At 42.6% G+C, this 13,274-nt stretch overlaps 1 protein-coding gene across 9 annotated transcripts in view; it reads right to left on the reverse strand.

Annotated features, from left to right (window-relative positions):
• HIVEP1 (HIVEP zinc finger 1) overlaps positions 1-13,274 on the reverse strand; it is a 122,902-nt gene that overhangs the window by 51,541 nt on the left and 58,087 nt on the right. For 8 of the 9 annotated variants that reach the window (XR_012763510.1, XR_012763512.1, XR_012763511.1 and 5 more), the window contains one exon: positions 3,639-3,692. The exons of the other annotated variant lie outside the window; for it this stretch is intronic. Coding sequence is in view for 5 of the 8 variants with exons in the window: in XM_075416928.1 (XP_075273043.1) it covers positions 3,639-3,692 (54 nt within the window). In the remaining 3 variants the exon portion in view is untranslated. The remainder of the gene's footprint in view (positions 1-3,638; positions 3,693-13,274) is intronic. 9 annotated transcript variants of the gene reach the window in all.

Here is a 13,274-nt window from a genome sequence, read left to right on the forward strand (position 1 = left end):
CTCACTGAGCGGCAAGGGGAGCATGGCCCCTAATGAACGCGTTTCTGGTCTGAAGTGGCAGGCCATGTTAATATCCATAATCTGAATGGATATGTGGACTATTACTCAAAAAAAAAAAAAAAAAAAAAAAAAAGTAGGTCTTCCAGTTGCAACTTTATATTAAATAACCAAAGTCTGCAAACCTGAAAACTACGTCTGCTCACTTACTGTCTCCTCTGTGCTTAATAGAGACCTACTCCAATTTGCACTTAATTGGATTACTAGAGCTAATGGCAAAATGAGGTGTTAAATACATATCTTTTTGTAGTCAATTAAATTTAACTTAAATACCACACATGTATAAAGTTATGACTGATCAGTCAGCAGAAAGCCAGCATCATTAAACTTAGGAAAAATTCCTCCCTGCAAATATGCTGTGCCACTGACAACTCCGACACTGACAGAGCAGTAGTTAGCTTACGATAAATTCCACAAAATTACATTCTCTAATCATTTCAGATAGGAAATAAACAAATCTAAAGCAATCTAGACAAAGTGAAAAACAAAATAAATGAACAAAGAAGAAAAATATATATCCATAGTTCATATGAATCTGTATACACTGGGTTGTGATTTAAAATAACTTCTGTGAATATGTGCACATTTTTGTTTACTTGTTTAGCTCAAAACATGTATTTTCTTTTTTTTAGTGGCCTTCAGACTCTAAAACTTCAAATTAATTATTTTGCTCACTTCATATTACTAAGAAATTTATATATTCAGACATTTAAGAAACTAAAAAAAAAATGGCAGAAGACATTTTTCATTTGAAAAGAGTGGCCGCTATTTCTGTATCAATTTTATATGTAAAAATTTATTTTTCAACTGCCAGCTGTATGAATTCAGATTAGAAATCAAAAACTAAGCACTGATCTCTTCGACTTCTGAGATGCTGAAAGCCAAGTGTTAGCATCATGTAAATCTTTACACCAAAGAAGTTGTCTTCCTTTGTGCAAAGGTGTCACATGCTACACATGTGAGAGCAAACGCCTGAAAGCAGTGGTTAGCTCATCTTTAGCTTGAACATGTCCATCACAAAAAATAATCCAGAGCAACATGACTTCTACAAGACCAATAGCAACAAGAGCAGACAGCAATACTTTATACGCCAAGTTTTTTATGTTTGGATGACAATACCACTTATCTACAATCCACTTAACAAAAACAGGTCCAAACCATTTAGTAGGAGGCCTCGCTGTTGAAAAGTCTTTGTAAATGTTTGAAGCACTGTTATTACCATCTAGTAACTTATTTTTTTTTCCTCTTTCACCTTTTACAAACACATAGAGCAACATCCCAGTCCTGGTGCCAGTGCAAGACAGTTTGTATCAAACCTTTCCTTGAAAAACTAAACCAGTCATGAGTTTGGAGAAAAGAAAACTGAGCGAGATATGGACAAGATTTATAAAATCAAAAAGGCAGTGGATGAGGTGAATGTAGAACTGCTATTTCACAAATCGCACAATGCTTGAACTGTGGGACACCTGTTGAAAATCAAAGAAAAACTGGAAATTCAGAAAAAAGATAAAATAACATACTTTTTTATGTGACTGGTAGTGAACTTCTGCAGTTTGCTGCCAGAGAATGCTGGATGCAGATAGCATTTAGTCAAAAGGATTCGTGGCTAACAGCTCCATAAACGTCTGGATACCAAAGAGATGAGACAGACATCCCTAATCCAATGGACAGCATGAGATGAATGGACTGCAGAAAGTGGCCGGGCTTATGTGCTGTCCTTAAACAGCATGTCCTATTGCCTCCGTCGAAGGCAGAATGCTGGGCCATATGGAACCTGCTGAGATCCAGTCGGCTATTTCTAACGTTCTCTAATCTTCAAAAAGTTTTGAAGTTCATTATTTCAAAAGATAATGAACTTTGGCTCCAGGACAGAGCATCCACAATTTACAAGGCTGTTCACAGATGTGTTACAGGCCAGAAGGACAGCAAAGGTGAGTACCTACCCAGAACAAGACAAAGCACTGACACAGGGTGCTGTTAGCAGAAAACATCTCATGCTGAATCCAGCAGCCCGAGAGAGGAGAGGCTGCTGCTGCTCCATGCCTCCAGGTCCAACCAGTAGCAAGGCTGAACATCTTTTTCCAACCGGCACATGCACACAGAGCACACATATGCACCACAAACATACATATATATACACATATATATGGCTGGACATTCAGATCCCAGACAGACATGCTGAGCACTCACACCAATGCTAACTACCTCATCCTGCTCCCTGATCCGGCTGAGCAGGACCAAGGTCCATTACTGGGAATATATTTGCATGCCCAAGGTGGACCCCACCAGCAGCTGGACTCAGAAGCTCAGTCTGTCCAATAGCTACCCCTGGACATATGAGCCCCAAGGCTGCAGCCCCTCTCCAGCTGCTGGAGCTGCCACACGCAGCCAGAGCTCTCCAGGACTCCCCTGGTCCCTACAGCCGCCCCGCTGCGCTCTCACCCCTACAGACACGCAGCTGCTCTCCTACCCAGAGGTGGCCCTTAGAGCCCTCCAAGCCCCTCCTGGCCCCCAGCCCACTTCATGACCTTTGTTAGTCATCAGACCCACACTCGCTCCAGCTGCCACACCACAGACACACACCTCCCCATCCACACAGCGAGCAAAGGGCCCCTTACAGGAGAACAGTTGAAGGTGGAGTTTAGTAAGGAGACAGGATAGACCGTGCTGGTCAGGAGCAGGGCATTGCCAGACAAGCGTCCTGGCCAGTCCTGCGCAATCCCCAGAAGCTCTTGCCCTGCATTCCCTTATGTGTCCCACACCTCAATCCAGCAACCCCCCTTAGTCCAACAGGCAACCTGTAGAGGTGCTCCCCACAGCTCATGGTGATGGGTTTCACGCCTGGACGCTGGGGCTGAGGCTCTGCAGGGACCGCCCTGGGAGGGGACCGGACATGGTCTCCATTCCTCCGAGTCCTTAATTTGGGTTTCTGCATGCCCCTGTGCTCCTCTGGGCTTTTGGGGATGGACCTTTCATGGCTCTTCCGTGATGGGCCTGGTAGTAGCCCGGCAAAGTATTGTTTGGGGTCCCCCTCCAACGCCTCTCTGGGCATCTCTGTGGGTGTGCAGATGGGCTTTAACACACAACCGAGCGGATACCCCTGCAGGCAGCCAGCCTCAAACTGCAATTACTTTTCACCAGCTTTCCAAGTTCTAACACACAGATTTGATCTGTCACAGGTCATCTGTTTCTTAAAACAACCTGTGATGATCAATCCCCTTTCAGCATCTGTTAGAAATCATTTGATATTGCTTGCCATAAACCAAACACGGCTATTAATGATCAGGTAAATCATATAATGCACCAAACGTTTAGCACAGGCTGTAGTCCATAACTTGTGCATATCCCTAACGCTATTGCTTCAGCAGTCTCATCAAGGTCAATGCAGCTACTCAAGTGGTTCAGACAAAGCCTTTGTGTCTCAGCAAAACTGGGGCGTTGCAGATCACAGCCCCTGATTTGCAGATAGACATGCCCGGGGCCTCATCCAGCACCCAGCCCAGGGGAGTCTTTTCACTCATGCAGGAAGGCTTCGGATCAGCCTCTAGAGATTCTGTTTCATTTGGGGGTTTGTTTATTACCTCTCTGTTGGTCTTCTGTTCCATTAAGTTGTTTTTGTGCTTCTTCAATTTTGTCTGCAAGGCAGAGAAGTCATTATTAAAATACGTATATAAAAAAAGCAAGATTTTAGAAAGTCATTTACTGAAATGTGTCTTGAGCTATCTGTTTATCTTCAGGAGCGATACCATTCACACGTAAATATGCAGTACATTATGAGTAATATGGCCATATAAAATTTTATCATGTTTTACCAGCAAGGCTATTGACATGTTAAATTACACAGAACTGCAGAAAGAAAAGCACTGGCACTGGACTTGCAGTCAACAGCTAATCCCGCTGTAGTTTCGTACCATCTGTAATAATTTATGCAGTCAGGGGACTCTTTGGAATAGATATTATGGTGCATTACAGAGTATTTTAATAGGCTTTTGAAAAATGCTGTTAGAACAAGACAACGCAACATTAAACACGGCGACATAAACAGCAAACAGGATTTGCTACGCGAAGCGACAGAGCCAATACTGTCACACGGGAGCAGCTGGAGGTGAGCAGCAGCCCCGTGCCTATTCCTCTGTGAAATTACTTGGAATTCATACACACGCAGCAGGAACAAAAAGAGGCCTTGAGTGGCTTCAGGATAAGAGGTTGTGTTGATAAGAAGCAGCAGCACTAGGACAGGCTTGAGCTCCACATCACACCATGGCCCCACCAACCAAGATCTGAGCTTGAAATATGGCTTTCAGATATAACTGCTCATTTTCCAAAATACCTGTGAAAGCTTTTCTTTTGTTGTTTTTCTTCTCCCCTGCCCCGGGTGCAGGCACACATTTTTTATAAAATTAAATTGAAAGAATAGAATGTAACTGGATTCATCCTAAACCTCTCCGACTCTACTGGTACAACTCAAGAAATACGAGACTTCATGGCAGCCGTATGCAGGAGGACGATGACAACTCTGCGAAGTCCTCACCTCTCTCTTCACGATCATGAAGGCTATTAATTGGTCTGACTTACTCACTGTTCCCATACAACACAAGGTTTCTAGAAAACCGTCCTTCCTTCCACAGACTTTTATATGGGTGGGTTTACATCACTTCTCTAATGTTTATGAGCTGAACTGCTCAAACACATTGGAACCATTTGTTCACAGTTGAAGTCTAAAATAATTTTCCAATGATTTTCTCAGTAAAACAACAACAAAAAAAAAAATAACTGAAACAAACCCTTCTCACAGGTTTTGAGACCGAGTTTTATTCAGCTTGCTCCAGTTCTGCGTTTCTGCCTTTCAAAACTAGTACCAGGTTCCCTTCCTCACAGAAGCTCAATAATTTCTGTCCTATATGTTGTCCCAGAGAACGCACCATAACATGTCACAAGGATGTCAGTCAGGCAGAATCCCAGAGCCAGAGCGAATAAAGCTGCTAATGAGAAAGACACCACCATTTTAAAAGCCAAACCTCTTCCTTCTTCCTCTGAGGTTAGTCGGGGACACACACACACACACGCGCGCACACACACACACACACACATAATATCTAAAGTGAAGTCTTCTACAGAGTCTCTTCTGTACTAACTTGCTGGCTGCTGAAGTCAAACACAAGCAACTCAAAGAGCAGAACCCTTCGCCAGCTCTCTACCAACCCAGTTATGCAGGCTTATTTTAAACAATGAAGACTTGGTGCTTAACCTCTCCCTGTATTTCAGCTACAGCTGAAATACTATATGTATCTATACATTTTTGCATGGAAAGGGCTGTAAATAACAATTTCTAACAAAAATAAGAGGAAACATAAAAAAAGTTTAGTTTATATACATGTGCCACTAATGCTATTGGAGAGAAATGTATCTAAATGTTATACCATTTTCCCACAGATTATTGCTTTATGGAAAGGTGATGGAATAAGCACCTTACAAACTTGCATGACAGCTGATGAAACACACGAACACACAGGAAAAAAATAAACATCAACAAATTAACCCTGTAAATGGAGCTGTAAGATTTATCAAAAAGCAAGCAGCAATCAAAACCACAGACTGGCTATCAAACTCATTTCCCTATCTAACACACCAGATACGCTATTTAGCTCTTGAGAGGATGTAAAAGATTTGTCACCAAAATTTGTACCTAAGAACATAGACAACTGCAGTTTCATTATTAAAAGAATTATCTGCGTATTTCACATAAATGCTACAATAAATGTATGCATCTAAATTCACAATCAACGTATTTTACAGAGAAAAATTACTTAAATATTTCGGAAGCATGCTACGTTAGATTGCCAGAAAGATTAAATGCTTTGATCTCCTTAACTGAATTGTCTCTTGTTTGGGGGGAAAAAAAAGAAAGAGTTCCTATTAGAAATTCCCAACCACTTCTCTGTCAGACTGTAATCCCAAACAAAGAACCACAGATAACAGAAATAATAAACTAGGTACACATGTGCTTGGTAGACAGCCAGCAAGTCTCCTACACTTCCCGCCTCTCCTGATATGTTTTCTCCAATGAATTACATTCGCTGCATAAATGTCTTCATACCTCTGGAGGTTATTTCTGTGCAGAGCAGTTTCGAGCAAAATTCAGTGTTGGTTCTGGAATCCAGAGATCAGCGATTCTGACTGTAAACGAGGCATGGGTATTAACACGGGTCTCCCTGCTGATCATTTCATTGAGGATACATCCTCGTAACGACCCGGCTCACACGGCTACCTGCTCTTGCTGCTGCACCGAGGCACACTGGACACCACCATACGAAACCTGTGGCAGCCGCCACTTCCCAGCCTGCTGTGTTTCACAACTCCAGATCCCGTCCCGGCGACCCCGTCCTTACGCCCGGCTGCGTTCCAGGCTGGAAGGAAGGACGGGGCTACCCCGAACTGCAGCGGAGCCGGCGGGATGAGCGGGCTGGAACCACTCACGCCAGCGACACCGCAACGCAGCTGCCCCGCTTCTTCTGACAGCTCCCACGCAAGCCAACAATAACGTGCTAACGTCAAACTCATATCACCCCGGCATTTCCTTCTGCTTTGTCTCATTATATCAGCCGTATGTGAAACATTTTAAGGCATACCATATTCTTTCACAATTATATTATAGATTCTCTAATGGTACACACCTTTGAAAACGCTTCATAAGCAAACATACATGACACAGAAATCATCTGCAAAACCCAGGAGGAACTGAAAACTGCAAAGTCCACCACTAATTACAAATAATATTATCCGATCCAATACTCACTTGATTTAGTATTATTTCAGATTTAAACCTGTGATACTGAAGATACTGTCTAATTTGAAAATTTTACAAAGGAAACAATTTTTTATCACTGGAGTTTTACTTACTTTTACTAGGATAAGAGAAAGCAATTTAACTAGCAGAAAATTCTAACACCTGGCAGGCACAGCACCCTCTTTATTTCCCATAAAATGACAGCACAGTAGATATCTTTACAACTGGATAATTGTAAGACCTATCCTGGCGTCGCCAACCTTCAGCAGACAGCTTTCTGGAGCAGCACATAGCTAGGAGCAAATGATGACGGTGACAGACACACTCTCATTTAAGATGGGACACATTTCACTAAGTGCTTACTGGAGGGGAAAAAGTAGAGCAGCAATAACAGAGGAAATCATCACATACGCCGCTGTATAGAGAGGAGACTCCATATGATAGCAGCGTCACAAGCCAGAGAGTCAGCTCTTCATTATCCCAGGCAGCTGCGTACCACAAAAAAACAAAGCACAGGTAACATGATATAATATATGACCATATTACACATATACAGTTTTATATATGTGTATGTGTGTGTGTAAAATAAAATGAAACAACATGGGTGCAATGGCTTTTCTCACTCCAGTATTAAATGTTTTCACACTGCTATCCAACACAGCACTCCCAGCAGGTAATCTGCTGCTTGGAAACATCATCAAATTCCTTGGAGTTTTAAATATGTAACGTAACTGTGCTTTTCAGAATGCGAAGGAAGGAGATTGGCACGCATTAAAATATGCTTCTTGTTTTACATGCCTCCTGCTGTGATAGATCATTAAATGGATACCAATAGCCTGAGTTAGATAAGGTGGTACTGTGGTGGGTTTTTAAATGAAAAAATAGACCAGATTTTTCACAAGCTTTATATTCTCGTATTTTTGATCTTCACTGAGAGATATAACCTCACAGATTTTAATTACACCACAAATAAAGTGTAGTTTATAAAGGTCTTTACTTTTTTTTTAAAGACATCAGCGTATCAACATATACAAACTTGAACATGTTTATGTGTTTTAGAAATGCATCAGGAATTTTCAAGAAAAATTTTAAAGGCCTTATTTGTACGGTCAGTTCAGGAAGAAAAATAAAGATTTGTGAATTTCAGCAAGGAAAGCAGAAATACTGAAAAGTGTGAGGTTTGCAAAATATGAAACTAGGAACTTCTGACAGCAGTTTAAGCTGGAGCAAAAGAAATCTTCCATTTGTGGGCTTGTTTGTGGGTTTTATTGTTTTTTTAAAAAGTATGTAAGAAAACTCCTCTCTTTTTTGCTCACCGAAGAGAGTCCCCATGCCAGTGTAAGCTGATTTTGTCCTGCTGCACAGGTTGCCCCGGCACAGTGACAACACGGAGAGGAACAGAGCAGCAGTCACTGAGGAGGACTACTTATCAGCCACCAGAAAAGCTTACATGGGGGAGGTGGGTGGAAAATGTTCAGTAAACTTCAGCAAAGAGCCCAAACATTATTATTTTTTCACTGTACATATTTGCAAGTGTCTACAAAGAAAGTTTTTGTTGGGTTTTTTTTTCCTGCTTCTTGAAGAAGACTTAAAACTTCTGCTCTAAAACAAAAAAAAAGTGGAGTTGTTTTTATTGCTTTTAACCTCACATACCCTGTTTCTCTATGGATAAACGGAAAACAAGCAGACTTACACCACGCTGGATACTAACAGCAGGCTACTTTATCACAACTTTAAAAAAATAAAAATTTGTATCTTGTCTGAAAGGCTAGGTTTTTATATTCAAATATTTAACCAAAACAGCTGGAAGGAAAACATCAGCATTTTTTTCCCCCCTTCAGTTAAAAGACAAGAACTCCTCTCAGGCCTCAGTCATCCTAAAAATACCGCCAGCAAAACAGCTTCAGATGGCAACAGTTTTTCTTAGTGTTTTCTCAAAAAAATGCACTCATCCATACCTTACTGCATCAGCAGACATTTGAGAAGTAATTTTAAAAACCACTTTGCATGTTTTTCAATGGACACAAAGAAAGACAGCACTTTAATTATTTTTTCTTGCATTAATCATCTAGATCACTCGCAGAGAACTGCAGTGACAAAATATTCTTCAGCTGAAGCACATTAATGCAATCAGTTCATATGCACTGGGCAGTATTACCCAAAACGGCATCATAGGCAGGTTTTCTTTTTTTGGGGGGAAGGCACAGCTCAAGACAACCACTGACAAAAGTTCAAAACACTGCGCTCCCCATCTCTACTTGAATTCAGAGACTAAGTGAGACAAGGCTGAGACCCTGTGCGCAAGTCTCCATCTTCTGACTACTGAAACCCACCAGGCTAATGCACCAGAAGCAAAGTGCTTTGCAGGTCACTGGAGAAGCATTTCTGAAAGCACTGGAAGACCACCACGTATAAACAATAAAATAAAAGGAGCCCTGAGCACCAGTCGGGCAGTGCAGAGCGGCTCGGCGCATGAAGAAGAGCTCAGATTTGATGTGGAGGGATGTGCACGCACCTCCCGGTCCCACTGGAGCCACCCTCATGCCTCCCTCAGAGGGAAACCTCACGCTTCAACCATCCGTGCCCGCACAGCACAGGCAGTGACGCGGGCAGGAAGGTGGGCCACACGAAGGAGCTGATGATGAGGGGGTGTGGTGGGACACCAGAGTCTTGTCTGAAGAAGGTGCCCGTTAGGTGAATCAGGAGGCTCCAGCCCCAAGCGGCAGGGGCAGTGGAGTGGGTCCCTTGGCACGCTGGACTCGTGGCGGCACTGAGGGACGGCAGCCCCGGCCCTCGCTGCGGGAGGAGGGGACCCAGCAGCCCCAAGGCACTGGGGCTGGCAGAGCTGGGCACCTGCGGACACCTTCAATGTCCCAGGGCTCCCACTGCAAAATGAACACCTACAAAGTTGACAAACAGGAGCAAAAAGGCCTTTCATGGAACCCGTAGGATGAGGCACTCTCCTCACTCCAATTTAAATCTACTTATAATTAAAAACCACTCTTCTGTCCCCATATATTTCCCTTTTCTAATTTAATGAGGAACGTTCAAGACTAAAAGGAAGAGATGAGCTGAGGAGAAACAGTTCCTACATCCTCTCTGTAATTTTACAGTGTGGGAACTTGACACCTTTTGGTGTACTGTTTGTTTTGTGGTTTCTTCTTTCCACTCTGGGGCTTAGAGAATCATGGCACCGTGGCTTAGCGGGTTGCCAAACACTGAGCCTGGCAACTCATTGCACGGATGTTCCCAGCCTACCAAAAATGCAAGGCACAACAGATTAAATCTGGTTGTCAGATGTTACCAGGTCTGAGGATTGCTCATACAGCTGCAAGAGAGGAAGGAAAAATAAAAGACCTCTTAAAAATTGTATGAATTCAAAACTCTTAGCAACTAGTAGAATGATGCAGGAGCAGCTGTTATTTTAAAAACCATCAACTACTTTTTTAAACATCTTAAACAAGATTTAAAACATCTTAAAATGTTCTGCTAGTCACTATAACCTTGACTAATGACCCGTTCGATCAGTTTTCCAGGAAAATTTTATGCATTTTCATTTCAATGTCAACTTTGAATGCTCATCATACTCCCTGCCATATATAATTAACTGCATTTAAAAACGAAGAAGCCATGACAGATACTTTACATAACCCTGTTCAAAATAGAAGATAAAAATCCTTTTCTTATTATTCTTTATTTAAAAATAAATAGGCTTGCATATTTGAAAATACAATCTGTAAACTGCAGATTAAATTAGTATCAGCAACCAACAGCTATACTGTATACACAATAAAACAGTCAGCGGAGAGGTTGCATATAAATTAAATATATAATAGGTTTATCCTTGCCATCACATGTATCACTCAGGCACGGCAAGGGCTCCTGATGAGGCTGGCAAGGTGTAAGCGCATAAATTAAATCAGCACTTTGCATATGAACCCAAACTCAGTCCCTGTGTCATCAATTTGAGACTGGGGAGCTTTCAACTTTTTTTGTTTGTTTGTATTATTTGGATTTTTATTATGAGGCTTCTAAACTCATTAAAAATTGCGCAGAGGAGGGTAATGGGGGGAGGGGATTTTTGGATGGCTGTTGCCTTGCAGCGTTAGTGGGAGAAGGATACATCGAACCATGAGGCACAGTAGCTGCCAAGCACAAAAATTCAAAGGTGGAGGGGAAGCATCTTCAGAGCTATCTCCTGCTGGACACCTCTTCACCCTGTGCAAGCCACCACGCAAAGGCGGCACTTCTCAGGGCTCGTCCCTTTTCCACCTGCCCCAATCCCACGTGTACCGCTGCGAGCCCTGAGCCCTGCCACCACAGATAATTCATTTACGCACTGTTTCCCTCCTGCACCAAAGCACAAAGGCAGGTACCGACTGCGGTGCCATTTGCGTGGCTCCTAACCAGACCCCTCGCACAGCAACCACCCCACTGCTACACTGATGCTGGAGCACTGTTCTGCTCCCACTGCCACATTCTAGCTGTGTGTACCTAGGACAGGACGATTGCTATCACTAAAATCTGCTTAATAATTACTTAACAGCCTCTAGGGCATTCACTGTTCCAGGCTTAACTTCCGTGTTCTGGGGTTTTTTTTCTATACCTAACCCAGTCGCAGGGCTAAAAGTCAAAACAAAATAGTAAAGCCACCAGTCGCTCTAGCTCACCACCTTCTCCAAGCTGCTGCTCTGAGCACCTTCACACCTCCTGCACTGAGACTGGTTCCCTCCCCCTGCTAGGTTTACTGGCCTTTGACCTGATGTCCCCTAATTGGGAAGTGGGCTTTTTTTTTTTTTTTTAAGCCTGACACAGAAATTAAATAAACGCCAGTGAAACCCCTGCAAAGAAAAAAAAAAACCCAACAACTACTTTTCCACTCAGCAGTAACATGTAAAAATAACAACACAGGGTGCCCAAAAGATTTATTTCTGTATTTTCTCAAATACAGATCCTATACCAAGCAGCAAACAGTCGAGCCAGCCACTCCCCAGCCAAACAGGGGAAAAAAAACCAAACAACTTTCAATTCATCTTTCCTGTCCTCAACTGCGAGGCTGCTGAGGGAGGGCTTGCCCAACGCGGCAAGGCACAGAACTGGTTCAACAGGTAGAACAACCCCAAGAGCTGGTGTTTCATCACCTGAGACAACAGCGCGGAGGCTTTCTTCAAGTTCTCGGAGGGGTCAAACTGCTCTGCAATTTCTTCTTCTATTACTGGAGTTCCTCAAGCGATACCGAGTTTGCAAGGCAGAAATCACGTAAGTAGATAAATTCACCAGTGAGGAACCTAAAGCACCAACAGCCCTGTTTAAAAACAGATCAGTTTTCTTAAGCTTAGCATACCTTAAAAAACATCTCTGCTGAGATCCTGAAATCTTGATAGAAGTGGTTTAAATTATTCAATCTTCAGCAGGACTTTAGACACTAAAGTTCTTGTAACTACCTGATATTAAGACAGACAATAAATACTACTGCTGGCTGAGAAAAAAAGTATTTTTGATAACACTAACAAAAAAACGAAGCAAAGCAAAAGCCTGAGAGCCAAACCAAAAGTCCAGCCCAATGTCTTGTCTCCAGCAGCAGTGAAGAGCAGAAGTCAAGGCAAAAGCAGAAAAGGAGATGCAGTGAGTCCCAGACTCTAAAACCATGTGGCTCTGAAGCAAGCCCCAGAAGCTTTATTTGAACCTCATGAGTCCCACCAATTAATCCTACCTTAGTTTCTCCAAGAGTGCTTCGAATCAGTGTGAGCTTTTCACATCTCTCTTTGTCACACTGCAGGGCCTCATCTACTTAGTCATTCCTCATAGAAAAGCTGTTCAACAGACTTATGACCACTGCAGATTTTGCAGTACTATTTTATCCTCTTTGGAGGTGGAAGCAAGGAAGGGAAAGAGAATTAGGAGGAAGACATCAGAATCGGTCCCACTGTTCAAGATGAAGGCACACCACAGATGCGTACTGCGACAGATACGTTTTTCTCTACTTCTGCCAGAAACATTCCCAATGTTTTGCTTTTTTGACAGCTAATGAGTTTACAGTTGACTTCTCCACACAAATATATGACCTCCAGATCTCATGCCCTAGTGTTAAGAAGCAACTCAATTTCAATGAAAAGTCAGAATATTTTTCCTGTGGACTTCACTTTGCATTTATCTGCACTGAATTTCATTTGTCATTTTATAATATGGTTGCACAGCAACCTAATGTCATTTTGAAACCCTCTGCATTTCCATTTGCATCTTCATCTTTACCGCCGCGGATAGCTCCATCAGATCACCAACGCTGCCACCTCACCATGTGTGCTCTTTCCTGGATCACTCAAAAGAACGGGAATCAACAGAGGCACCTTTTATTAACTGTAAAACAGCAGGCAGTGTTTGTCTGCTAAGGAACCAGTATCGACTGCAAAATGTGTAAATATCAGCCTCT

Source organism: Opisthocomus hoazin, chromosome 3 (genome assembly GCF_030867145.1).
Source record: "Opisthocomus hoazin isolate bOpiHoa1 chromosome 3, bOpiHoa1.hap1, whole genome shotgun sequence".
In the NCBI taxonomy this organism is placed as follows: domain Eukaryota; kingdom Metazoa; phylum Chordata; class Aves; order Opisthocomiformes; family Opisthocomidae; genus Opisthocomus; species Opisthocomus hoazin.